This window comes from Rutilus rutilus (assembly GCF_951802725.1).
Source record: "Rutilus rutilus genome assembly, chromosome: 12".
NCBI lineage: Eukaryota > Metazoa > Chordata > Actinopteri > Cypriniformes > Leuciscidae > Rutilus > Rutilus rutilus.
This window is the reverse complement of record NC_140217.1, coordinates 34,588,929-34,614,245: the sequence shown is the minus strand read 5'-3', so window position 1 is coordinate 34,614,245 and position 25,317 is coordinate 34,588,929. Positions and strand designations below refer to the sequence as shown.

Sequence of the window (25,317 nt, the reverse complement as noted above, 5' to 3'; positions counted from 1 at the left end):
TAAGTCATTTGTCAGGTAGCTCATTATCTTCAAAAAGAGAAGAGGAATTAAGCAAAAGTATTATCAAGGCTGTGCATTTTGAAAAATGAACCATGGCCTCCCTCAAAGATATGCAAAAATAGTGGATTTAGGTCAGAATTTTTGGAATAACAAGCTAATTTGAACTTAATTTGCACTTCTCCCTATTTTCTCTTATAAACTTTCAAAATTTGCTCATGCAAATTATTTTTTCTCAATATCCTATCAGAACCTCCTGGTAAAGTCATTGACCTTAAAGTCACGGACTCCACCTACAATACTTTGTCCTTGTCTTGGACTAAACCAAAAATAGACCCCGGGGTTCAGGATGAGGCCAAGGGGTACTTTGTCGATATCAGGCCTGCTGAGAACCCAGAGTGGGATCGATGTAACTCAAATGCCATCATCATGAGCACCTACACTGTAAAGGGAATGAAATCAATGGCCATGTATTGGGTTAGAGTGTCCGCCGTCAATGAAGGTGGAGAGGGAAAGCCACAAGAGCTGGACAACTACATCTTGGCTATGCCTCCTCCAGGTGAGTAGCATCAACTTGTCTATATGGTCAGCAATGCAAATTGATCTACCCCTCATTTTCCATCACTGTACGGATATGTCACACCATTAATGCAATATTTTTTCTTAGTGAGACCAAGATTCACCGATACTAAGTTCAAGAGTTTCATGGTGGTCAGAGCTGGAAATTCTGCACGAGTCAGCATCAACTTTGAGGTAATGAGCAATACTAAAATCATGCTTTTAGAGACCAAACCAGGGGTGTAGCAAGCAACCTTTATCACTATATGCTATATAAGTTTGTCTTATAAGTCACTTTTTGAAAAATGTAACCGCTGCTGTGTAGAATTCATTTGATGACTTGCATCATCAAATCATTTGGGACTTCTTGCTGACCATTATGTAGCATAATTAATATTCATGAGCCAGGCTATAATGTGCTCCCTCCCCATTCACTTTTCAGATCCTTCCAACTCACCTCATGAAAACTATGTTTTGCTTAGGCCACATGTCCGATACATGTCCTATATTACTTTTTTTTACAGGCTTCCCCTAGGCCTAACGTCATCTGGCTTAAAGATGGTGTCCCTGTGTCCAAACGTGTCACTATTAGCAATGCTGAGGGAGGCTCTCAGATCCTGATCCCATCTGCAGATCGTAACGATACAGGAATCTATACCATCCTAGTAAAGAACATTGTGGGACAAGAGACCTGCAGTATTGAGATTAGAGTTACAGGTAAAATGAGGGTACCAGTGTGTATTTTATCATCTTTAAGATACCATCTTAAATCATTTACACATAGTTTGTGATTTCTGTGGCACAACTGTAGCATCACCAAACGGAAAATATGTGTTCCTAAATGGTTCCAGTCTGTCACTGGTTTAAAAACAGCCACGTCCCCAATTCACACCATTGGTCAAACCATGTTGCTATGTTGGGCTGGTCAGAATTCTTAAACAGATCAATGTTTTGTAAGTATTGTAGCCATATAATGCTTATACTTTTCAGGAAAATCATCGTATGAATGACTTACTTATAGTCTCTACATATTAAGCTAGGGACAGTTAAAGCTATTTTAACATAACAAAGAGAAATGTACACTACCATTCAAACGTTTATTATGCTCACCAAGGCTGCATTGATTTGATCAAAAATACAGTAAAAACTGTATTTTTTTTTACAATGAAAATAACTGTTTTCAGTTTTAATGTAATAAAAATTTTGATTTATTTCTGGATATGGCTAAGCAGAATTTTCAGCATCATTACTCCAGTCTTCAGTGCATGATCCTTCAGAAATCATTCTAATATGCTGATTCGTTGCTCAAGTAACATCTCTTATTATTATGTGGAAAAGAGTGGTTATGCTTAAAATTTGTATGGAAACTATGATACTTTTTTCATTCTTTGATAAATAGAAATTAATTAGAAATATACATTTATCAAAACAATGTAAAAATGATTGCTGTCACTTTTGATCAGTTTAATGCATCCTTGCTGAATCAAAGTTTTAATTTCTTTAAAAGAATAAATTACTCACCCCAAAAGTTTAAATGGCAGTATAGATATGTAGATAGTAAAAAATAAAATAAAAAATGCTCCACCACGCTTGCTCTGTAGAGGAATGTACATCTAATAGCCTTGATCTGCCAGTCCGGATGACCTACTGATTGTTTTGATGTAGACGAGCCAAAGCCCCCAGGTCCCGTAGAGTTGGATGAGAACGTGCCGGGCACGGTGACAGTTTCCTGGGAACCATCCCCAGACGAGAAACGTGATGATCGCCTACATTACATTGTGAACAAGAGAGACTCCACCAAGAGGACCTGGCACACCGTAGCAGACCGTATCTTCAACAACCGTTTCACAGCCTGTAACATCATGCCAGGGAGAGAATACCAGTTCCGTGTCTACTCCAAAAATGACATTGGCCTGTCTGCCCCTTCGGAGTCACCAAAATGGCTAATCACAAGAAAGAAAGGTTTGTGACATAGGGAGTGATTATTCAAACTACAAGCATTATGTATGGTCAGTCATTTTATAAAAAGTATGTATACTGATATTTATACTGAGTGCAAATCATGGTAGATACTGTTAAATACTTTTATTTACCCATAAAGTGTAAATAAAAGTAATATGCTATGTGTACTAAAGGTAAAAAATCGGAGGTGGTGATGTATCTGACGTTGGCCGCAAAAAACAGTTTGATTTAATATCTTTCAACAACAAATGAAATGGGAAGCGTTTTCTCCATCGCCAATGTGTTAAACGATTTATTTTGCTTCCCTAATTCTACATGGTAACACTCTATGGTTAGTCTCATTCTATTGTTTGCTTTTAGCATCTTTTTTCCCCCTAAAATCATTTAGTCTTATGCACATTCTGCTACACATAACAAATAACTTAAAAAATAAGTGTTTGTGTTGCCTTCAAATTTTAAGTTTAGTCAACTCAAATATCCAAGTTGTCACAAGTACAACTTCTAATTTCAAGTTGACTAAACTTACAAATTTTAAGTTGAAACAATATTTTACTTAAGTTGAAATAATATTATATTATATATATATATATATATATATATATATAATATTTTATAATGTTTACTGTGAACACTCTGCCTGCACATGCACTACAATGTGACCCTTCACCCACCCACTGCCATGTGAAGGTCACATTAATCAAACTCCTTCATCTCTTGCAGAAAAATTCACACTGACCATCCCAGAGTCCAAGACCTGCAACTTAGAGAAGCCTCCGAGGTTTATGGTCCCCCTGAAAATCCACACACCCCCACAAGGCTATGAGTGCTACATGAGCTGTGCCGTGAGAAGCGACCCCGCACCCCACATCACCTGGTACCGCGACAACGTCAGCCTCAACACTAACATCAACTACTTAATAACTAACACCTGTGGAGTGTGCTCCCTGCTCATTCTCAGGGTTGGACCCAAAGACACGGGAGAGTATAAAATCATCGCCGAGAACTCGCTGGGAAGAGCAGAGTGCTCCACCAATCTCACAGTGAGAGGTAAGGCTCTAGATAAAGAACTCGCCTCATTTGATGAAAATTACACCATTAAGCACCAGAGGACAGCTGGGTTTCCCAAAGCTTCAAGTACAATTTTAAAAGTTTTAAATAGAAGTTAACACTTCTATTTCAAATATTTAAGTGTTAACTCATAAAAGTTACAAAGTAAATTCAGTATGTTTAGAACATTTCATACATAACACCTTAGATAAATTGAATCTAACACCTTAACCATATTTTCTTTATTTGTTTTTCAGAATAAAACCATGGCGTATGGAGGATGTCAAAACAAACATCTTTCCAATCATCATGTTGTTTTTTGGATTTTAGGCCCTACATATTTTTGAAGAAAGATGTGGCTTGTACAAACACTATACACTGTGTGGCCTTATTAGACAAAAATGGTCAAATCAAATGCATGTGGTAAAACTACATATAGTCTTACTGTGTTTAATAGCACAAAAACAGAAAAACAGAAAGGAAACTCTACGTGTTGTGCTTCTTGGGTGGCTGATTCTTAATACGCCATGCTTACCTAATCCTGCTTGACAATGATTTTACTTCAGCGGTAACACTTTACAATAAGGTTTATTAGTTAGTGCATTAACTAACATAAACTAACTATGAGCAATATATTTGTTACAGTATTTATTCATCTTTGTTAATGTTAGTTAATACACATCCAGCTGTTTATTATTTGTTCATGTTAGTTCACAGTGCATTAACTAATGTTAACAAATACAACCTTTGATTTTAATAATGTATTAGTAAATGTTGCAATTAATATTAACTAAGATTAATGCTATAGAAGTATTGTTCACACTTAGTTCATGTTAACTAAGGTAGTTAACTAAAGTGTTACCACTTTAGCTTAGGTTTTGGGGGGGGGGGGGGTATTGTTCTTTTATGCTATTTAATTTATGAAATAATTTATTCTTTTCTTTTGTGTATGTACCCTGCTCTTTCACACTTTGACAAAACCAATTATACTGTACTACAGTAAAAAAGTTTCGATTGCTCTCATTCAATTTTTTTTCCCTTTTTTGCTCGTATGGAAATGCTAAAGCGTAAAAGAAGCTTTTGCTTCTTCAGATATGGTTTGGTGTAAATAAATAAAATATTCAGGTTCTTTGAACAGTGCACTTGTGTACGGACTGTTATTGTACCTGCAAAGTGACTTATCATTATAAATCCATTACTCTTGCGTATGAATTCACAAAGCACAAGATCTTAAAATTCTCAAGAGCTGAACACATCTATTCAGAAAGAGACAAAAAGAGAGAAATATTATACAGAAGTGCCATATGAATGCATACCGATGTCACCATAAAGTCATCACTTAAAAGTACTTAAAAGCCTGTCCGCGTTATATTTGGAGCATTTTACTGCCACAACATTTTTTAAATGGTCTGACAGTGTTCGGCAAATGTAACATCAGTACGGTGCTCCTGTGGCGTAGTTATGTATGTGCTCATGTGCATATGTCAGACTTAAGAGTCACTATTTCATAATGAGTTATGACCTCTCTGTCTCTTCTTATCCATATATGGGCCATAACACCCTGGCCTGACCATACCATTGTAACTTTAAACTCGTATCCAACAAGCAAAGGATTTTCAGACTTGGCCAGTTAAAAGTGAATGCAACCCATAAATCATTAAGAATCATTTATCTCCCAAAACAATGGCTTTTCATTTAAAACTTCAAGAGAGAACCAATTTATTTTGTCAATATAAACTAGATTTTGTTCTTATGCCGTCTCCTATGACCCATGCAGCGTTTTTTTTAAATGGTACACAATTATAACACCAAATAATACACAGTTTTTAGAATTAAATCATCAATATCAGTAGGCTCCTACGCATCATTCTGAGAAGCAGAAGCTTACCTTTCTCACATCATGAGGACGCTGCTTCCTCCGCTGTCACTGCTGCACTGCGCGTTTGCTCTTTTTCAGTGGATAGTTAATATAAGACCCTCTAAGCTTCATCTTCCAGCCTGGTCCCATATCTAAGGGAGGAGTCACAGATCCTCATCACACTCATGTATTTGATCAAGGGTAAGCCTATCCCTCAGCCAACACCCCGAAGGAGCAACGGGACACCTTGAGGACCATCTCAAATTGGGTAGCAAAGGAGAAGTCAACACTCAAAGCTGAACAAAGAGCACGGGGCACAAGTCACAAAGTAAGTAGCCAATGCAATGTTTAGTATTTATAATATTATACCAGGATTATGCACCTGGCCAATCAGCACAGGTTGGGGTTGCCTGAAGTGTTAATGATGGCCCTGGACTACTCCATATCGATGGATAAAAGCCTGCTCTGACCATAACTATGTATTGATTTTTGTGTGTGTGTGTGCTTTTTTGGGTGCTTTTTTGTAAAGCATCTTCATTGAATTTAGATGCACAATTTTGTGGCACCTATATGAGCATTTTTTCAAGAAAGCAAAAGCAGCATGTGTATTGATTCGTATAGTCAATAGCTAAAATATTGTGGTAACACTTTACTTAAAGACTTTACATAAAATGCATTATAAAGTATTTGAATGTATTAATTATGCCTTGTAATGTGCCTAACAATGCATTGTATGGTCTTATGAATAATTGTAACTACAGTTATAATACTTGCATTCACCGAACAAACGTTTAGAGAGTATAATGCATTTAAACATGTTGCATTTAAAGATGTAACAAGGAATCTGCAAATATAATGCATTTGAACCTTTTGCAATTATTTATGAAAAGATATAATGTATTATAAAATATTTAACACATTATTAATACCTTTATAAACCATTACACATAAAGGCTTTACATAAAGTGGTATCAATGCTTTTTATGTCATTTCACAATATGATTGTTATTTCTTAACAGCAGAGATGCAAAATGTTAGATTCTCACTATAGCGAAGAGTTCTCATTAAGATGAATATAGTTATCTGTTGGGCCAATAAACTATGTCATGATGGTCCCTATTCCCTTAAAAGTGGTTTCCTATTATCATTTATGATGACAGTTGCTACACCGTCTGTTCTCAACGTGCAACGTGACAAGCAGCCCTTACATTAATCTGTAAATGTAAACAATCTTTATTTTACACCATTATTTTATTTTTATTGGTCTCAAATCACGCTGCAACCACTAACTCTGCTGGTCGATTATACAGGAAGGCAATTAATTTTAATGGGTTAGGGAAAATATAATGCTGAAAATAGGTCAGAATTTATGGATTATAGAGAAAAATAACAACCCACAATATCTTCACAATATAGACTATTTTGTATATGTATCATGTAATTATTTGTATGCATATGTCATAGATGTTAACAAATGAACATGTATAATTATGTAAATGAATAATGATGATGAGACCAATAACTGATAACCTGTCTCAATATGTTGTTTAAGCACATGTAAAATTACCACAGGCAATCCTAAGAGCAGGGTAAACAGAGATAGGGAAAAGATAATTCAATAAGTCGTAAAATCTGACAAAAAATGTCAGAGCAGTAAGAGGAGCCTTGCCTCCATTAGTTGGGGGTTGACGTCTTAAGACTCAAGACCCTTTCTAGGCCTCCCTTGGGCATATTTATAAATCAATCATATGTCTCAGTTGCTAGGCATGGCTATTTTTCATCTCCTACAAATATGGTTATCCCTGATAAGAAGCTGTCTGCAGATAAACTTATCTTGATGTATTGCTTACACTACAAATCAACACCAAATTTATAGTAGTTTGATTATAATCTGTATTCTGCCTGCCTTAATCCCTGTACATATGTATATACGTATATATATATATATATATATATATATATATATATATATATATATATATATATGTATGTGTGTGTGTGTGTGTGTGTGTAAATATATATATATTCTTTTTTAATTTTTACTTTTTTTTTAGGGATGCAACGATACCGATACTGCGCTCATGTACTCGTACTCAAAAACACACGTGTGCGAGGGTCCGCTAAACGGTAACTCTCGCCAAATTGCAACCTAGGCTATTTTTATTAATCTACCCGAGTCAAACATTCGTGTAAAAGCATAATTAGAATGGAAACGCCAATTTTAAGATTGACCGTGTTTTCGTTTTCGGTCAAAATGCCTTTTGAATGGGAGTGACACAACAATGATAGCATCAAAATCGCTATTTTTAAAACACTAAGGAAGCTCGACACAACATGAAACTGTGCTTGAAGTATCACCAGGGGCTCTACACATGAACTCGAGCATTGAAAGCATTGTTTGTGTACACAAAGTTTACTAAAAAGAAAGGTTTTGTAGACTCACTTTATCAGTTAGTGTTTCCGGTGCCTGGAATTTTGTCAGTCAAAAGTAGTTGATCTCCGAATGCAACGTAACATGAGGAGAGTAAAGATGGAAAGCTCAGTTCATTACGTTGCATTCGGAGATCCCCAAACTCTTGAACAGTATAGTGAATGTAACAAAAGCTTTCTATTTCAGATAAATGCTGTTCTTTTGAACTTTCTATTCATCAAAAATCATCTATTCACTAAATTGTGCACAACTGTTTTCAACATTGATAATAATGAGAAATGTTTCTTGAGCAGCAAATCAGCATATTAGAATCATTTCTGAGGCATCATGTGACAGAAGACTGGAGTAATGATGCTGAAAATTCTGCTTTGCCATCACAAAAATAGATTACATTTTAAAATATATTCAAACAGAAAACAATTATTTTAAATTGTAATAATATTTCACAATATTACTGTATTTCTGATCAAATAAATGCAGCCATGGTGAGCAGAGGAGACTTCTTTCAAAAACATGAAAAAATCTTACCGATCCAGTACATATACACAACTGCTACACAGAAATATTAAAGGTACAATATGCAAGAATTTTGCATTAAAATATCCCATAATCTCAAGGCCAGTGTTATATATTTTGTTAAGTTGATTACTTACAATATCCCAAATGTTTCCAACTATTTTTAAATCGTGAGAAAATTGCGATTTTAACCAAGGAAACGGGGCGTTAGAGCAGGGGGGAGCTGGGAGTCGCCAGTCAAATGCGTCATATCCGCGTTACCCTCGGTTTCCGCTTGTACTGCGTGGAGTCCTGGACAAATGCAGAAGTTGTAGTTGTAGCGTCTATCAAGCAACAAACGTTAGCTTGTTTTGTGCAGTCGTTATGGAACACAATTAGTCTTTACCGATTGCAGCTGGTTCTGTCGACAAAGCATGCTTAATTTTATATTTTCCAAATGTAGCATTCGGTAATAGTTATGTTTATGTAAGGGAAGTATTATTGCTTTAGATTTGTGTTTAGTTCATTGACATTGTTTATCACGTCTGTGTTTATGGCCATGTAAATAAATATAGCATGTGTTATACATAAAGATTAATCAGTATTTTGGCAAATGATGTGGGTATGTTCGAATGTACTTTTACAACAATTGTTTAGAACATGTAAAACTGCGCAGCATTATTACAACAATGAATTCGACATAGGCTACAGTAACATCTATGATAACCAATATAGTATTAAACCTTACTTTTCTTGCGGTTAATTAATTTTAATGAAATAAAAGTGTGATGAGGTTTAAGAGTCAGGAAGGAAGAAGACAGGGGTCGGCGTGACTGGGACTCGTACTTTATTAAAATAAAGCAAAACAAACAAAAGTCGTGCACAACGCGCATTCACCATGGCAACCGCGACGCACAAAACAGTTCAAAAATGAGAGCTCGGATCCACCGGTTTTCTTTCTCTGCGTCCAATTTTCTCTCCAGTCTCTCTCTCGTTCCAGCGCGCGGCTTATAAGCGGTCTCTCCACGCCGATCACAGCAATAAGACAGGTGTTCGTCATTTGCACTTGACCTACTTGCGGGACGCTCGTCTCTTCTCTCTCCCATTACAGGCCGCGCTGAACCACGCCCCCCTCGCCACAAAAAGCATGTCATTATAAAAATAGACCTTAGCCTCATCCATGAACATGATTTTTCGATTCCCGTCTGACTGATTTACATCCACGGTGGAGTTTAAAACGACAGTTCCCATCATTCCACGCTCCTTCACATCGTCATCAAGCTACGCCGTTGTTGTTGTTTGGAATGTAGCGCCCTCTCGTGGCAAAAAAATCTTGCATATTGTAGCTTTAAAGGAAAACCAATGATTTTGGTTTATGAAATCTTTCCTTTCAATCTAGCAGTTACTAAACTCATCTGGGAATAGTATTACTATCACAGAAGATTGAGGAGAAATAGAGCTCTTGAAAAATGTTAGCACTCTGCATTTAAGATGAGAGTGTGCGTCAGAGATGTTTTGATTGATAGTTTTATGAGGTATGTGACCTATAACAGACAAAAACATGCAGGGTTACTTGACTCACAGCAGTGGGTGCATATAGTGTTAATTGAGAAGTGAAGTCCTCAATTTACTGTCACTTTAAATGACTACTCTACAGAAAGCAGCAATTTTGATGCATCTTTATTATGCTGTTCTCAATAACACTGTTCAATGTGAATCAGTTCCAAGCAGCTACAGCACTGCGTTTGATGAATTTAAATACATACACTTTTGAAATCTCTGAATACAGTTTCAAGTATGTCAATTTAGTATTTCATACAATATACATGGCCACAAGTTCTATAGGGTCACAACCACTCTTCAGTTCACCAGAAACCAAACTAACAAGGCTTTCTGGCAAAAAGCTCTAGAAACCCTGTGTCGATAAAAATCCAAGTTGTAATCCAAGGAAAATATAATTGCCGCATTTCTCTTACTAATTTACAGCCACCACCTCCAGACACAATTATTGTCTCTACTTTCATTCCAACAAACCCATCTAATAGAGACTTCAGGAGATGAGGTTTACTCAAAATGTGTCAGCATTACATTCCTGTAGTAGACATATTGCTTAAATCCTAAGGTTGCGGATCGGTGTAAGTGACACTGTTGCCAGCTTTTTCCCCCCGGTGACTAGACCATGAATTACATTCTAGACAGCTGGAGTGTTCGTGTTGCTGTAGAGAAAAGCTGACAGAAGCTCTTAGCTTAACCCTGCCACTAAGCTTCATGCTCCCTGCCTTAGGGAACACACATGATCAGAGTCAAATATTCATTACGATCGCTCATCAAAACAACATCTAGCATTTCAAATGTAACAAATTCTTGAACTTTGCCCTTATTTCACAACAAATCACAAAACTTGAAAGATTAACTGCGTCGCCCTTATCAAACACACCAAAAGTACAGTAGTTATAAAGCGAATTCACTTCAACTGGGTTTAGGTAAAATTCACATTTTAAATGGCAAAAATTTAAATACATTAGTTGACGCTTCAAACCCGTCATTTTATTTCTGTAGAACACAGAAATTCACATTTAACAAAAAATATCCATACAATTCATAGTCACCATCTGAAGAGACCAAAACTGAATTTATTACTCACTCACAGTTTTCAACTCCAATGAGCTAAACTTGAGAACCATTGATTCAGTGAGGTTCAATGGTTCTATTACTCCACAAATCAGTCCATCTGTGAACAAACCATTTAGACCGATTTGTGAACCGAATCAAATGGTTCATTGAAAAGAACCAGCTCAAAAGAACAATTTGCTCTCTGATCCAATTCTTGAGTTCAAACCACTGACTTAATGGTCCGGTCACAACAGTTCTTGAGTTAACAGAGTATGAAATTGAGTAAAATATTCCTTTTCTAAAAACACTTCCAGATATCTGTATGTATTTTTTCCCTTACAGAATAAAGAAAGTCATACAGGTTAGAAGAATATAAGGATGAACTATTCCTTTAAAACAGTTCAAAGTTTTTTTTATCACTAATGTTACTCATCCTACAGGACTGAGTTCTCTGAATCCCACATGCCAAGATGAAATTCACAAAAAGTAAAGAAGTGGAACCCACTGCTCCTGGGCAAGGTAGATATTCCTCTATTTTCATTTTTTTTCTACTTTTTCAAAATCCATTGATTTAATGTATGAAGTATCACAGCTTTTAACTTTATGCTCACTTTTGATTCCTCAGTGGCCATTAAGAAGCGATCTAAAGTCCCAGGAGTAATGATCACACAGTTTGTGGAGGAAATCCCGGCAGGAAAAAGTCATCCCGATTTCTCCCGCAAACCCATCGCCTTGACTATTCAGGAAGGTATAGTACAGCAGCTCAAAGCATCTTTAATGCTAAAAAAAATAAAGACTGTGTTTCAGAAGTACTCAACTGACTTTGTTAAACTCTCACACAGGGAAATTTGCATTTTTCAAAGCCATCATCACTGGAGATCCAACACCAGACGTAACATGGTCTCGAAACAACGGAGATACATCTGATCCGGGAAGATACATTTCTTCGTATGATCCAGCCTTAGGAGAATATCAATTACAGGTGCCGTTTTGTCCGCAACTTGTACAATAGCATTAAAATGCATTTAAAAAAACTTCATAAAAATACACTAGATGGCCAAAAAAAAGTTTTAACAAACACTTTTAATTTAAAAATGTATTCTGCTTCACCCCAATAGTGTTCAATGGGGTTCATGCATTGCCATGCTGAAAAAGAAAAGGGCCACAATAGCCAAACCTAAAGGTGTTTCCGCACTTTTCGCCATGTAGTGTATCTAGTTCTAACTTAGGAACAGCTTTTACTTGCATTTGCTTTTGTGAATTCAAACCAATAAAAATACTGTATTATTAATAAAAAACAAATTGTGTCTAACAGATGCCCAATGTTGGAGTTGATCAAGCAGACACGTACAAGTGTTATGCAAATAATGAGTATGGACGTGCTGTAGTCACGGTCACACTCAATGTGATTGAAGGTCAGTAGAAAAACCTCTTCCAACTGTACCTGTGCAAGCACAAATAAAAAAGTGAATTAGTTATCTGCCTCAGCTGCTGTGCTGAGAAAAACAAAAATTCTCTTTTTTTCAGTTGGGTTCAAGAAGAGCAAAGCAATGCAGGAGGCACGATTAGGTCTGTTTGCATTCAAGTCTTGAGTGAATCACTGAAGCAAAACAAAAAAGTATTTCAAATACAACCTCTCCTTGAGAATAAAGATGAATAGTGCAACTCTATTTATTTTCAGAACAACGAGAAAAAGCAGTGGTCGATTTAAAAAAGACTCTGAGGACTCGGTAAGTTCTTGCTGATCATACCAATGATGATTCTAGCACAAATTTTGCATTTTGAATGGTTTATATGTTTGTTGAAATGCAAAAGCAGATGCATGTGTTCAGCCTGACCCTGGACGTCCCGGGAAGACGTGTTCATGGTGTATTGTGTTTGTGTTTGTAGAAACGTGCAAAAGGAAGCGAAGAAAGATGGAGAAGTTGACGAGAAATTTTGGGAACTGATATTGAGCGCCGATAAGAAAGACTACGAGCGCATCTGCATTGAATATGGGGTGACTGACTTCCGTGGGATGTTGAAGAAGCTGAATGAAAAGAAAAGGGAAATAGAGGAGCAGCAGTCTCAGGTCATAATTTTCAACATATGAAAATTACACAGGCTCTGAAAATGAATGACGTGTGAAATACCTCACTGGTCTCTATTACTATTTTTGCCCAGGAAGTGTATGTGCTAAATGCCTCTGTAAATCTAACCTCAGAGGCATCTTTTGAAAGTTTCAATGTATATTTTTAACTTGCTTTTCCTCTAACAGTACATTGAACACCTGAGCAACCTGAGACATATTGAAATCAAGACGCCTGGATGTGCCGAATTTGAATTTGAGATGGATCTCAAAGATCCCAATTCCAAAATCTTTCTCTTCAAGGTTAAACAACACACGCATTTTTAATTACTTCATTTTACAGTAAAATAAAATAATAATAATAATATATTTTTGTCACAGGATGGTGTTATGGTTCCATTTACCAATGAGACAGATGAGAAGCATTCTCTGCGTCAAGTCGGCAGAAAATTCATCTTTAGTGTACATGGTTTGAATCCAGAAGATGCTGGATTGTATCAAGTTGATGTTGAGGGGGTCAATATCTTCTCCACTGACTTTAAAAGTGAGCTTTAAGCATTTAGAAAGATCATTTATGGGGTTTAACATTAAAAAGTTGTTTTTAAAAAAGTTTTAACATTCTGTCAGCATTATATCACCCTCATATCTTTCCACAATGTTTAGAAAGAATGAGAATGAGAATGCCCGAAGTTCCCCGAACTGTTCTTTTTCATATATAAAATCAAATTGGATAGTGCTATAACATGACACAAGACATGATTTATATGTTGAACTACCTGAATTTTTTCAGTATTTCATTAAACACAGTAGTTTTCAAATCTATTTTGCACTTTCAAAATCAGTTACATTCAAATTCAATTGCATTCAAATGAATGCAATGGCAATTTACATTTCAGTAATTTTCGGGTGCTTTTTTGGAGTTTGACAGTGTACAGTAAATCATTCAATTTCTCTGATTGAAAAGCAGCTTGGAGATTCAGTTTAAACATTTCCTTCTGTGTTTCACAGAAGGGAGAAAAAAAACTTGATGGAACAACATGGGGATGAATAAGCAATGCCAGAATTTTAATCTTTGATCCAACTATTCTGATTGATCAAACCAGTTAATTTAGTTGTTACCACATAAAAAGTACAGTTTTAGGTTAATACATGCTTGTTTTGATATCTTTACCTTTGCAGTTCCAGTGGCAGACTTCTTGGTAAAGATTCAGGAAGTGAAGTGTGTGGAAAGAGAGGATGCCGTGTTCGAATGCGTCTTATCTGCTCCGCTCCCTAAGATTTCTTGGATAGGCAAGAACGTTCCTCTGGAACAAAGTGAAAAGTATGACATCACGGTCTCCGAGGACATGCTAATCCATAGACTGTTGGTGAAGGACTGTATGCAAGTGGACAAGGGCATCTATGCAGCTGTGGCTGGGATGAAGTCATGTAACGCCTGGCTGGTAGTGGAGCGTAAGATCAAATTCAGATATCAACCATATTACGTTTATTGGATTAACTAATACACATGTAAAAGTGTGTGGATCCTTGCATGTACAGTAAGAGCTATTTAACTCCCATGCTGTGTTCTATACCCTAATTCACCATTCCCTACATTACATTACTGAATTCAGAGCTTTTGCTTAGTTTGTGCTTGCTGTTTAATAATCATTTGAAATGTAGCAAACTGGCAGCTCTAGTAGTTTTGAAAATTTTATCTTGAACTCTGCCATGGAAACCTTAAATTAAAAATGTAATAATTAATAAAAAAGTAATTTATACCTGTATGACATATGCTGTAGCCACATTGGACCAGCGGATTGGAAAATGGATGGATGGATGATTCAGGTGCAGGTACCATCTTCTGGTCAGACGTGGGAATTCACTTCACGTGTGACTCTCACAATGCATTATGGGTATTCTCTAGCCGTTGCGCACACAACGGTTGTACACGGTGCATTGTGGGACTGAATGAGTGCACTCAATGTCCACTATGGTTTCTGACACCACTACAAATGGCTGTCCCTTCCAATAGAGATCTATTTAAGGGTGTAGTAGGGGGTGATTTCGGGCACAGAACCAGTTAAAATAAACTTTATTGATTTGATTCATAAATTCAAATTAAGACTCTTTAGTTCACATTCTAGCCAAAACATTCTAATGAATGAACAATTAAGTTGCACAATAGTTAATTCATTGATTTGACCAACCTGACAAGCACTCATAAATAATTCATTTCAAAATTGATCATTTCAATAAAATGTTTCAAATATAAATGAATAATGAGCACAGAAGAAAACTGATTGCTTACATTGTTTAAACGACCATTTATATCCATTATATCATTGAGAGCTGGATGTACGTGTGCAGTGTCATGTAGACATCCAGCAAGTTTTCCACTCAATGACCCGAATTTTAACACCTTATTCCTATGTTGGTCTGCCCTTGAAACAGCTGACCCAGATCCAAACCAGAGGGGCAAGAAGGCAGCACGCAAAACCACTCAAGCAGGAGGTGGAGGCACAGACTTGATCAAGATTGCAGCGGAGCAACAGGAGAAGCTGCAGAAGGAGCGTGAAGAGAGGATGGAGCAACTGAAACAGATTCAGGCTGAGGCGGCTGCTGCAAAAGAGGAACAGAAACTGGAGGAAACTGCTGCGCCAGAAGCACCAAAACCAAAGTCTAAACCTGAACCCAAACCAGACTCTGGAGCTGTAGCAGAAGAGCCAGAACCTGAGCCAGAGGAAGCTGCTCCACCTCCACCAGAGGAAGAGACTCCCAGCGAGGAGCCAAGGAAGAGAGTGAGGACTGGGCCCTTAATCCCAGACACTATTATCGGTGAGATACTAATTTACCATTTCCTGATTCTTTGGAATTTGGGGAAGAAATTATGACAAAAACCAGAAATGTTAGATAATAAATGTAAAACAAAAATCTGATTTCATAATTCCTTTTTTAATTAAAAAATACCACTAACAAATCTCATAATATGTATCTTTGACTACACATTTTCATATGAACAGCCAGTCAATAATTGTGATCAAAGTATGTTTTTCACTAAAAAGAACCTGCAGTACCCGGGAGTTCGGGCCAAATTCCAAGCTCGGTGCCCTCTCCCGGACAGCACGCTAAATACGTAAACCTTTACTCGATCTAATTATATGTAAGTGTGAACTCGTGAAACAAAAATGGCTCATAAGAGTAATTCACTCGGGAATCGAATATTCCTTGTCGCGCTGTATGTTTTTGATTCACAAAAAAAGAACAAGCTCAAATGAAGCTCAGGATTCAGGCTTAACTAGTCAAAGGCTGAAACCAAGATCACATACTTTCCATTTTACTTATTCAAAATAAGTACCTACTCAAAAGATGCACTTTCAGACATAGCTGTCATGAACTGCCCTGACACAGAGGTTGAGGATCCAAATGTAGCTTTATTCAATCCAGAATCATAATCCAAAACCAGAAAAATTGTCAAAACACATGGGGCAGATAATACACACAAAAAAAAAAAAACCAGGCAAACAGGGAAATCCAAGAAACCAGGTAGAAGATCAAAAACCATGACAAATGAAACCAGCGAGAAAGCACTCAGAAATGCAGTATGACACTTACAAGACCACAAAGAGTGAGTGAAAACACAGGGCTAATATAGGCAGAGCTTAACAGGATAATGATACACGCTGGAAGTAATCAAACATAATGAGTCCAGGCAAGGTGTTATGGGTAATGTAGTTCAAGATATGATTAAGGAGACATGAGGCACTCCAGCTGACAGGTGTGACAATAGCCATGGTGTCTGCTTTTAATTCACTAAATAGAAAGGACTTTAAGAGTTATGCACTCGAGAATCGAACATACTGGTTGCACTGTATGTTTACGACTCACTAAAAAGAACCAGCTCAAATGTCTCATCATTACTCGGGAGAATTTTAGCACAGTGTTCTGTGCGCATCGGTGGAAAAATACATGTGCGACAACCCATGGTGAAACCAAACTGTCTATTGCTGTCTATTTACAGTCTATGTTCTGTAGATCTGCTCAGTGCACCGTTTTACTTACGATATTAAGTAGAACTATTTATCATCAAACTGTTGTCAATGCACCTGTTGTTCAGACCCGGGAGTTCACTTCATCAGTGGGCTGTCAGATGTTCATGCCATCATCAGTCAGTCAGCTGAATTGGAGTGCAAACTCAGCCGTGATACATGTGATGGCATTTGGTATAAAGATGGAAAAGAGGTAAGCACAGGTTTATAATGCTCAAAAGTTCCAGTGTAATAGTTATCTTCATTACCAATACACAAATCAATATTATTCATTTAGACATGATCTAGAGCTGTGATTTTATACAGTAAGCAAATATTCTGTTGAAATATCTGTATAGATAACAGCCACAGATAATCTGAAGATAGTTAAAGATGGAGCAGTTCATAAACTGATTGTAACAAACTGCACAGAGGAGGACAATGGAAAGTACCGATTTGAGGCAGATGGACGTAAAACTGAGGCCATTTTGGTCGTGGAAGGTAATTAATATTTGTTATTAATCTTTGACTGATCATGTAAAATATGGAGGCACATTGTTTGATAAACAAGTCAGAAACTTTACATTGAATATCCATTGTATATTGCATTTCAGATCCACCAAGGATGAATCAAGATGACTTGGCTAAATTTTCAGAGCCTGTAATAATCAAGGTTGGCCAAAATGCAACTTTCAAACTGGAGTTTGTGGGTCGCGAGCCAATGAAGGTGCAGTGGTACAGAGAGGGTGAGGAGATGCTTGAGGATAATCACATTAGGATTGAGAAATCAGCCAGTCACAGTCGCCTTCTACTTGTGAAGTGTCAACGCAAAGACAGTGGAGAAGTAAAGCTGAAGCTCAAAAATGAGTATGGAACCATTGAAGCCCTTTCAAGACTCATCGTTCTAGGTTGGTAATTGAAAGGCAATGTCATATCATGTAACGTAATTAAGAAGAATGCTGTGTTTCCAGCTAACAGGGAACATTCTCATGAAGCTAACGTTCTGGCAAGGTTATCTCAAGGTTATGAAAAAAAATTCTTACAGTAATGTTAATAGAAAGTTCTTTCAAAGTTATCTGGTCTTTAATAGTGTCATAAAGCACACACAGTTCATGGAGCATTTTTTTCCTAATATGTTTTAGTTGGACGTTTTTTAAAATGTTACTACTTGTTTTAGAATGTTCAGAGAAAGTAACGTTCAAAAGTAACATTCCCATGCTTGAAGTATGATAAAATGGAATGTTTCCTTATGTTTCACATAACCAAAAAAATTTATAAAAATGTTTTAAAACATTTAAAAAAGGGACATTTCTAATTAAAGTTTTCATAACTTAATGGGGATGTTAACAAAATGTTTTTAGAATATATTTTTGTTAGCTGGGTATACAGTAAAGGAAAATTTCAAATAACCTGTCCCAAAAGAATTTACAAATAAAATCCAATTCTTTAATCCAAAAAGAAGAAGAAGAAGAACCTGGTATTTCATTCTTGTACTTCAGATAAACCCACCAACCCAATGGGACCTGTTGAAGTATTAGAAGCCTCAGCATCCTGTGTGGAGTTCAAGTGGAGGCCTCCAAAAGACGATGGCGGTTCTCCTATAGTGAACTACTATTTGGAGCGAAACCAAATTGGACGCAACACCTGGACAAAGATTGGAAACATCTCCGGAGAGCCCCATTACAAGGACACTGATGTGGACCACGGAAGAAAGTACTGCTATCGCATCAGGGCCTTGACTGCAGAGGGAACCAGTGATGTTTTTGAGACAACTGACATCCAGGCTGGCACCAAAGGTGAGATTCCATGTGTTTGGATCTTAAGTACAGCATTAAGATCTTACTGAAAATGTAAATAAACACCCATTATCACAGAAATGTAGTGCTGCACAACTAATTAAAATACAACTGAAATCGTGATAATGATTATTAAATCGCAAAGGCAGGGATTTAGTTAAATAAATATATGCTGCGTGTTTCAGAGTGAAGCGCAGCACTGTGTTCAATTACAATTACATTTTTTTTCGCCAAATCATGCAGGAATTGTTATATTAAAAGGACTCATTTGTTACAGCATATCCTGGACCACCATCTACACCCAAAGTGGTCAGTGCCTTCAAGAACTGCATCACTTTGGCATGGTCACCTCCTACCAACACTGGTGGAACCAACATTGTTGGCTACAATATAGAGAAACGCAAACGGGGCAGCAACTTATGGGGTCAAGTGAACCCCCCTGATGAGCCAATCAAAGGTTTGTTTGTTTTTTGGCTCTCAAAGTTCTAATCTATTTTTGTCTTGCCGTATAGTTCTATAAAACATGCTAGGCTTATTTCACTCGTTGTCCTCCCCCAAGGCAAACAGTGTGATGTGAAAGAGGTTGTCGAAGGAATGGAATATGAATTCCGCGTGTCCGCCATCAACTTTTCTGGTGCCGGAGAACCAAGCACACCCTCTGAATTTGTGATAGCCCGAGATCCTAAAAGTAAGTTGATACTCAAATAATTATCATATTAACACGTTCAAAATCTGCTGAAATAAAACCACAATAAAACAAGAAAAATAATAATCCTACAACTGAACTACCTTGACCTTTTTGTACTTCAATTTGGGATTTCAGAACCCCCTGGTAAAGTCATTGACCTGAAAGTGACAGATTCCACCTATACCTCTTTGTCTTTGAGTTGGACAAAACCAAAGGAAGAGGAAGGTGTCCAGGATGAAGCCAAAGGTTATTTTGTGGAATTAAGGCCAGCTGAGAACACAGAATGGGGTCGCTGCAACTCCAACCCACTCATTTCATCTTCCTATACAATTATTGGCCTCAAGTCTATGGCTATGTACTGGGTCAGAGTAGTTGCAACCAATGAAGGAGGTGACGGGGAACCCCGAGATCTGGACAACTACATCATTGCCATGCCTCCACCTGGTATAATATGAATATATTTTATATAATGTGTACAGTCAAAAGGTTGGACGTGCATCACTGTATTTACATTTCTTGTTATACTTTAGTTTGCTGTAAGGTAGTCCTGCAGAGTTCCTCTGAATCCCTCCACCTCCCCCAGCTCCGCCTGCCTAGATCAGCTACAGGATGTACATGTCTATTTATGCAGCAGCAGCAGCTTATTTTACATGCTAACAGCGTGTGTCTGTGTATCTATTAGCAGTAGCAAATTCATACTTGCTCTGCAGCAGCAGCGTAGCAGATCTAGTCCCCAAGACCAAATACATTAACATTGCCATATTCAATAACACGCTAAAACTATTCCGAGAGTTGTCATTGAAATGATACATTTCAGCACATTTGCTACTCTCCAAATCTCTTTTTCAGTGAGGCCAAATTTTACCAATCGCAAAATGAAGAGCTTTATGGTTGTAAGAGCTGAAAATTCTGCTCGGGTCACCATAGACTTTGAGGTAACAAAATGGTGGTATTTACTAAACTGACATTTTCCTATCCTCAGATGTCTTACTGAAATATGACAAAACATGAAATCTCATTTGCAGGCATCCCCAATGCCAACTATAATCTGGCTGAAAGATGGAACGCCTGTGTCCAAACGCGTAACCGTGAGCAATGCAGATGGGACGTCCCAGCTCCTGATTCCATCTGCTGAGCGTTCTGACTCTGGGATCTACACCATCATCGTCAAGAACATAGTGGGTCAGGAGACGTTCAGTGTTGAGATCAGAGTGACGGGTGAGAGATAATATTAAAAGCAAAATGCATCAGGACTGAAATCTAATTTGCTTACTGTGATTTCACACGTAGAATGTGTCTCTGGATAAATGTACTGTACTTGTTCATCCAGGAAAAGCATCAGCCAATCAGATATTAGGGTTAGATTTAGGGCCGGGGCTTCAACATCTTACGGATAATTTCCCTCTGATTTCAGGGGTTGTAATTAGTCATTCCAGGACCAAAAAAAAACATGTTTATCAAGGAACACATTCTTCTTGGCAAAATCTCTAAAATAATATTGAGGAATATTATGGATTGTGTGGATACCTGGCATGTTTGCAGATGATCCCAAGCCACCTGGCCCAGTGGAGCTGGAAGAAAATGTCCCTGGCACATTGACAGTTTCTTGGGATGCTTCTCCTGATGAGAAACGAGATAATCACTTGTACTATATGGTGATGAAACGGGACTCCATTAAACGCACCTGGCAGACAGTCGCTGACCGCTTGTTCAACAACAACTTCACAGCAATTAACATCATGCCAGGAAGAGAATATAAGTTCCGTGTGTACTCCAAAAATGACATAGGCCTCTCAGAACCATCTGAGTCCCAAACATGGGGCATTATAAGAAAGAAAGGTGAGTTGGCTGGTGCTTCTACCTCTTTTGGTCCGCTCACGATAAAGAATATTAAATCTACTTCTTAATACTCTTTGTTGTATTTAGCATGCTTTCCTGTCTCCTGCAGAAAAGTTCAGCCTCAACTTAGCCCCATCTAAACCTTGCAACTTTGACTCCGCTCCCATTTTCACGGTTCCACTGAAGACGCACGCTACCCCGGAGAAATATGAGTGCTACATGAGCTGTGCCGTGAGAGGCAACCCCATACCTCACGTCACCTGGTACCGCAACAACGTCAGCCTCAACACTAACACCAACTACTACATTTCAAACACCTGTGGCGTCTGCTCCATGCTCATCTTGAGAGTCGGTGCCAAAGACAACGGAGAATACAAAGCAGTGGCAGAAAACTCTTTTGGCCGTGCTGAATGCAGCGCACAGCTGACAATCTTAGGTATGTTGTCAGAATATGTGTGAAAATACCAGCTGTAGTTTGACTCTGTCTTATATAAGTGTTTATAAGAGCTACATTTACATTTGTGCAGATGCTCAATATACTCTATGTAGGGTACAACGGGGCTAAAGGTACACTTTATAGATTTACAGTAATAACAATAAATTATATTTTATCATATGATATGATTAATATCATATTTTTATATATGATGGGATATCTCTTAGGTGGACACCCAATGTGATATGATATTTACCATCTGAATCTAACCATGTCATGTGGAAAAGTCAGCCAGCTGTTTATTATCATGTTAATTATTGTGCCTTTCACCCCAACAGCAGGGGCGCCTTTTACCCAAATACCATACTTTTACATATTCTTTCGTTATTGAAAAACTGTTGCTTTGTTTACCGTGAACAAAACTACGGAATCAACTTTGCGCTGTTGCCCGCGATCGCATGCGTTAAAGGTGAACTAAGTAACTTTTTTACCTTAACTGAACAGCTTCGGAGTCATTGGAATAGTTACATTACTTATTTCGGGTTGAATGGTGGTTGTTTCGCACCCCCCTGGTGCCCGTGAGCGGAAAATACGCACTTGCAACTTTGAGCCGGCGGGCCGCCGGCCGCCGCGTCAGGAAGTCTCGCGTGATATCAGGTCTCGCGATGTAAACAATTGCTTTACGGCCAAAAGAAATCTGCTAAAATGCTGTCATTATTGCGCTCCCTCACGCTGTTTGAACCCGAATGAAGAAGAAGTTTTAAAGAATATCCCATCTGCTTTGATGTCGTTGATCTACTAGCCTCTGGTGTCCGAGAATCGCCTACGAGTTTTTACAACAGTGTTGTCAAATATCTTTTCCGAAGCTGTGGGGGGAGCTCTAGAGAGAAACCTGCGAGCAAAAAGCGAGAATACAGCGAAGAAATCCCGAAGTTACTGAGCCCCGCTTTAAGGATCAGCTAAATTTCCACAAGCGGATGTTTTGAAAAGTGCTGCTGCACTTTTTATGCCATCTAGTGGTGTAGAGGAAAATAAAATCGAATGCACTTTTGTGCGGTGTGCCTTTAGCCCAGTTGTACCCTACACTACCGTTCAAAAGTTTGGAGTTGGTAAAATAATGTTTTTGAACCTTATTGAATCTTATCTGATCAAAAATTCAGTAACAACAGTAATATTGTGAAATATTATTACAATTTTAAAATGCAATTTATCCCTGTGATGGCAAATATTTTCAGCATCATTCCTCCAGTCTTCTGTGTCGCATGACCCTTCAGAAATCATTCTAATATGCTGATCTGGTGCTCAAGAAACATTTCTTATCATTAAAGTTGTGCAGTTGTGCTGCTTAATGTTTTTATGGAAACTGTGAGGAATAGAACGTTCAAAAGAACCTTTGTAACATTATAAATGTCTTTACTGCCACTTTTGATCAATGTTATACATCCTTGCTGAAAAAAAGTTTTAACTTCTTTAAAATACATATCTTACTGACCACACGTTTGAGTGTGTCACACGTAGTGTGAATGTATTCGTATTGGACATTACTATAAACATTGGGAAAAGCATTGTATCCTTATAAGTAATCATTTCTGCTTTTTTTATTTTTCAGAGTGAACTGTGACGTGAAAGACTGTGACTCATCATCGATTTTCATTGAAAACCTCAGCCAAATATTTTAACAGTATTAATGTCAAATGCTAATGTTTGATTTCATAATGCCAATTCAGTACAATATTTTGCTTAATATCTCATTGAGTTTATGCAACTTTTTGCCATTTTGATCATTGTATTAATTTGCCCTAAATTGGCTGACTGCCCTCAATAATTAAAAGGAGTGAATTACAGATACGTAGTGCCTTTTGACAAAACTGTATAAAGCCATATTTGTCTCAAATATTGGTGTCCAAAGTTATGTTATACTATTATGTTTTACGTTACCCCACTAGGGCAACGTTTATAAACACTTAAAAGTGAAAACAAGAAACATTTGCTTTTAATAGCTAGTAAACCTGCTTGCAAATGTCAGTGTTGTGCAATATCTCTCCTTGTAAATATTTGAAGTTGGCCATAAAACATGATCATAAAAATCCCCCCTACCAGTAGTGGAATGTTGAAATCTCCCCATAGAAGCATTTTCAAAATCAGTACAACATATGTTACTCTGAGGCATTTACAAATACATGTCACCCAATGTATGAAATAAAAAAAAATAAGTAAAAAGCATAAAGGTGTTTTATTTTTCAGACCTGGCCTTGGGTCTTGCTTTATAGCTTTCCATTATTAACTTTCCCCTACAGAGACAAGAGTGCATGCTAGTAGTAAATATGGGAATGCACATAAACCTGGTGGCAGATGGGTTAGTGTGTGGCAGGGTCAGTGAGGGACTGGGTCATGCGGACAGCTGGCAGTGCCTCTGCAGACAAGGAGTTCAGGCCTCTAGTATTTGCAGAACACTAAGTGATCATATCTGAAAATCTGTCGGCAGACATGCAGCAAGTAGACACAATCTTGTGCTATTTTGTCAAATTAAAGTATTACTTTTAACATTATTTCCTGCTCAATCTGGAGCTTGACATGGCAATAAATGCTTTCAAAGGCACCAAGCACTAAAACGTATACTACCCTTCCTAAAATATCTGTCCCTCCAAGTGCATATGCATAGTATGTAGTATGTATATATAAAATGTTTATTGAAAACAAATGGAAATAAATTTTCAAACATAACGCGGGACAAATGCACTTGGCATGTGGGTTCTGGCTATAATTTGTACATGGATAAGACACACACAAAAGAGGACTGTAGCCAATGGGCCAGAAAACTGACCAAAGCAAAACTAGACAGATAGACAAAGATTAGCTCAAGTGTGCTTTATTGACCCTTCCAGTTGTTTCCCTGGTTAAGTAGGCTACTTCATACAGTATATGTTAACACAAGTTGAGCCGTTTGTAATGGCCTTGATTTACAAAGTAAAAGAAAGTAAAAAAAAAAATAATTCTCCATTGAAGAATTTAAAGAGCATGAACATTTCCTAAAATTATTTGTATTATTAAAGATGTGAGGGAAAATGTGCATGGGTTTGTGTGGGTTTATTTGTTGCATAATTACCGGCTGACTGTACATTAAAAGGCTACTTACTAAATACATAAATAAATGGGCATTTAATATTGACTTGAGTTTAAATTATTAATGCGAGATGGAAATTGTTAATCTGAGAAGGAAGAGACTACACACAGTGACATTGAAGACGTGAAAGTAGCAAAGTCATGTAGGGACAATTATACCGGTATCAAAAATATTGATATCATTTTAAAATAAAATATTTTGTACTTTTGTATATATATATGATAAAAATTATATCAATATTTTTGATAACCGGTATAATTGTCCCTGCATGACTTTGCTACTTTCACGTCTTCAATGTCACTGTGTGTAGTCTCTTCCTTCTCAGATTAACAATTTCCATCTCACATTAATAATTTTAAAAAGTCAATATTGAATGTCCATTTTACATAGTTTTGCTG

General features: G+C 37.4%; 2 protein-coding genes across 7 annotated transcripts in view; both read left to right on the top strand.

Annotated features, from left to right (window-relative positions):
• Positions 1 to 4,704, top strand: part of igfn1.1 (immunoglobulin like and fibronectin type III domain containing 1, tandem duplicate 1) — a 28,122-nt gene extending 23,418 nt beyond the window's left edge. For all 6 annotated transcript variants that reach the window (XM_084425051.1, XM_084425050.1, XM_084425053.1 and 3 more), the window contains 6 exons: positions 248 to 556; positions 665 to 750; positions 1,080 to 1,272; positions 2,221 to 2,517; positions 3,238 to 3,564; positions 3,822 to 4,704. In XM_084425051.1, coding sequence (XP_084281177.1) covers positions 248 to 556; positions 665 to 750; positions 1,080 to 1,272; positions 2,221 to 2,517; positions 3,238 to 3,564; positions 3,822 to 3,826 — 1,217 coding nt within the window. In that variant the 3' untranslated portion in view covers positions 3,827 to 4,704. The remainder of the gene's footprint in view (positions 1 to 247; positions 557 to 664; positions 751 to 1,079; positions 1,273 to 2,220; positions 2,518 to 3,237; positions 3,565 to 3,821) is intronic.
• Positions 4,705 to 5,577: 873 nt separating this feature from the next.
• On the top strand, positions 5,578 to 24,785 carry igfn1.3 (immunoglobulin like and fibronectin type III domain containing 1, tandem duplicate 3). Its single transcript, XM_084425056.1, has 24 exons — positions 5,578 to 5,750; positions 11,402 to 11,480; positions 11,587 to 11,709; positions 11,804 to 11,943; positions 12,277 to 12,376; positions 12,489 to 12,530; positions 12,643 to 12,691; positions 12,852 to 13,032; positions 13,219 to 13,332; positions 13,411 to 13,573; positions 14,209 to 14,481; positions 15,463 to 15,846; positions 17,126 to 17,250; positions 17,396 to 17,537; positions 17,651 to 17,944; positions 18,536 to 18,832; positions 19,110 to 19,289; positions 19,392 to 19,520; positions 19,656 to 19,964; positions 20,370 to 20,455; positions 20,546 to 20,738; positions 21,063 to 21,359; positions 21,469 to 21,795; positions 23,405 to 24,785. The coding sequence occupies exons 2-24, from the start codon at positions 11,432 to 11,434 to the stop codon at positions 23,407 to 23,409; spliced, it is 4,002 nt and encodes a 1,333-aa protein (XP_084281182.1). The 5' UTR covers positions 5,578 to 5,750; positions 11,402 to 11,431; the 3' UTR covers positions 23,410 to 24,785.
• Positions 24,786 to 25,317: the final 532 nt, after the last annotated feature.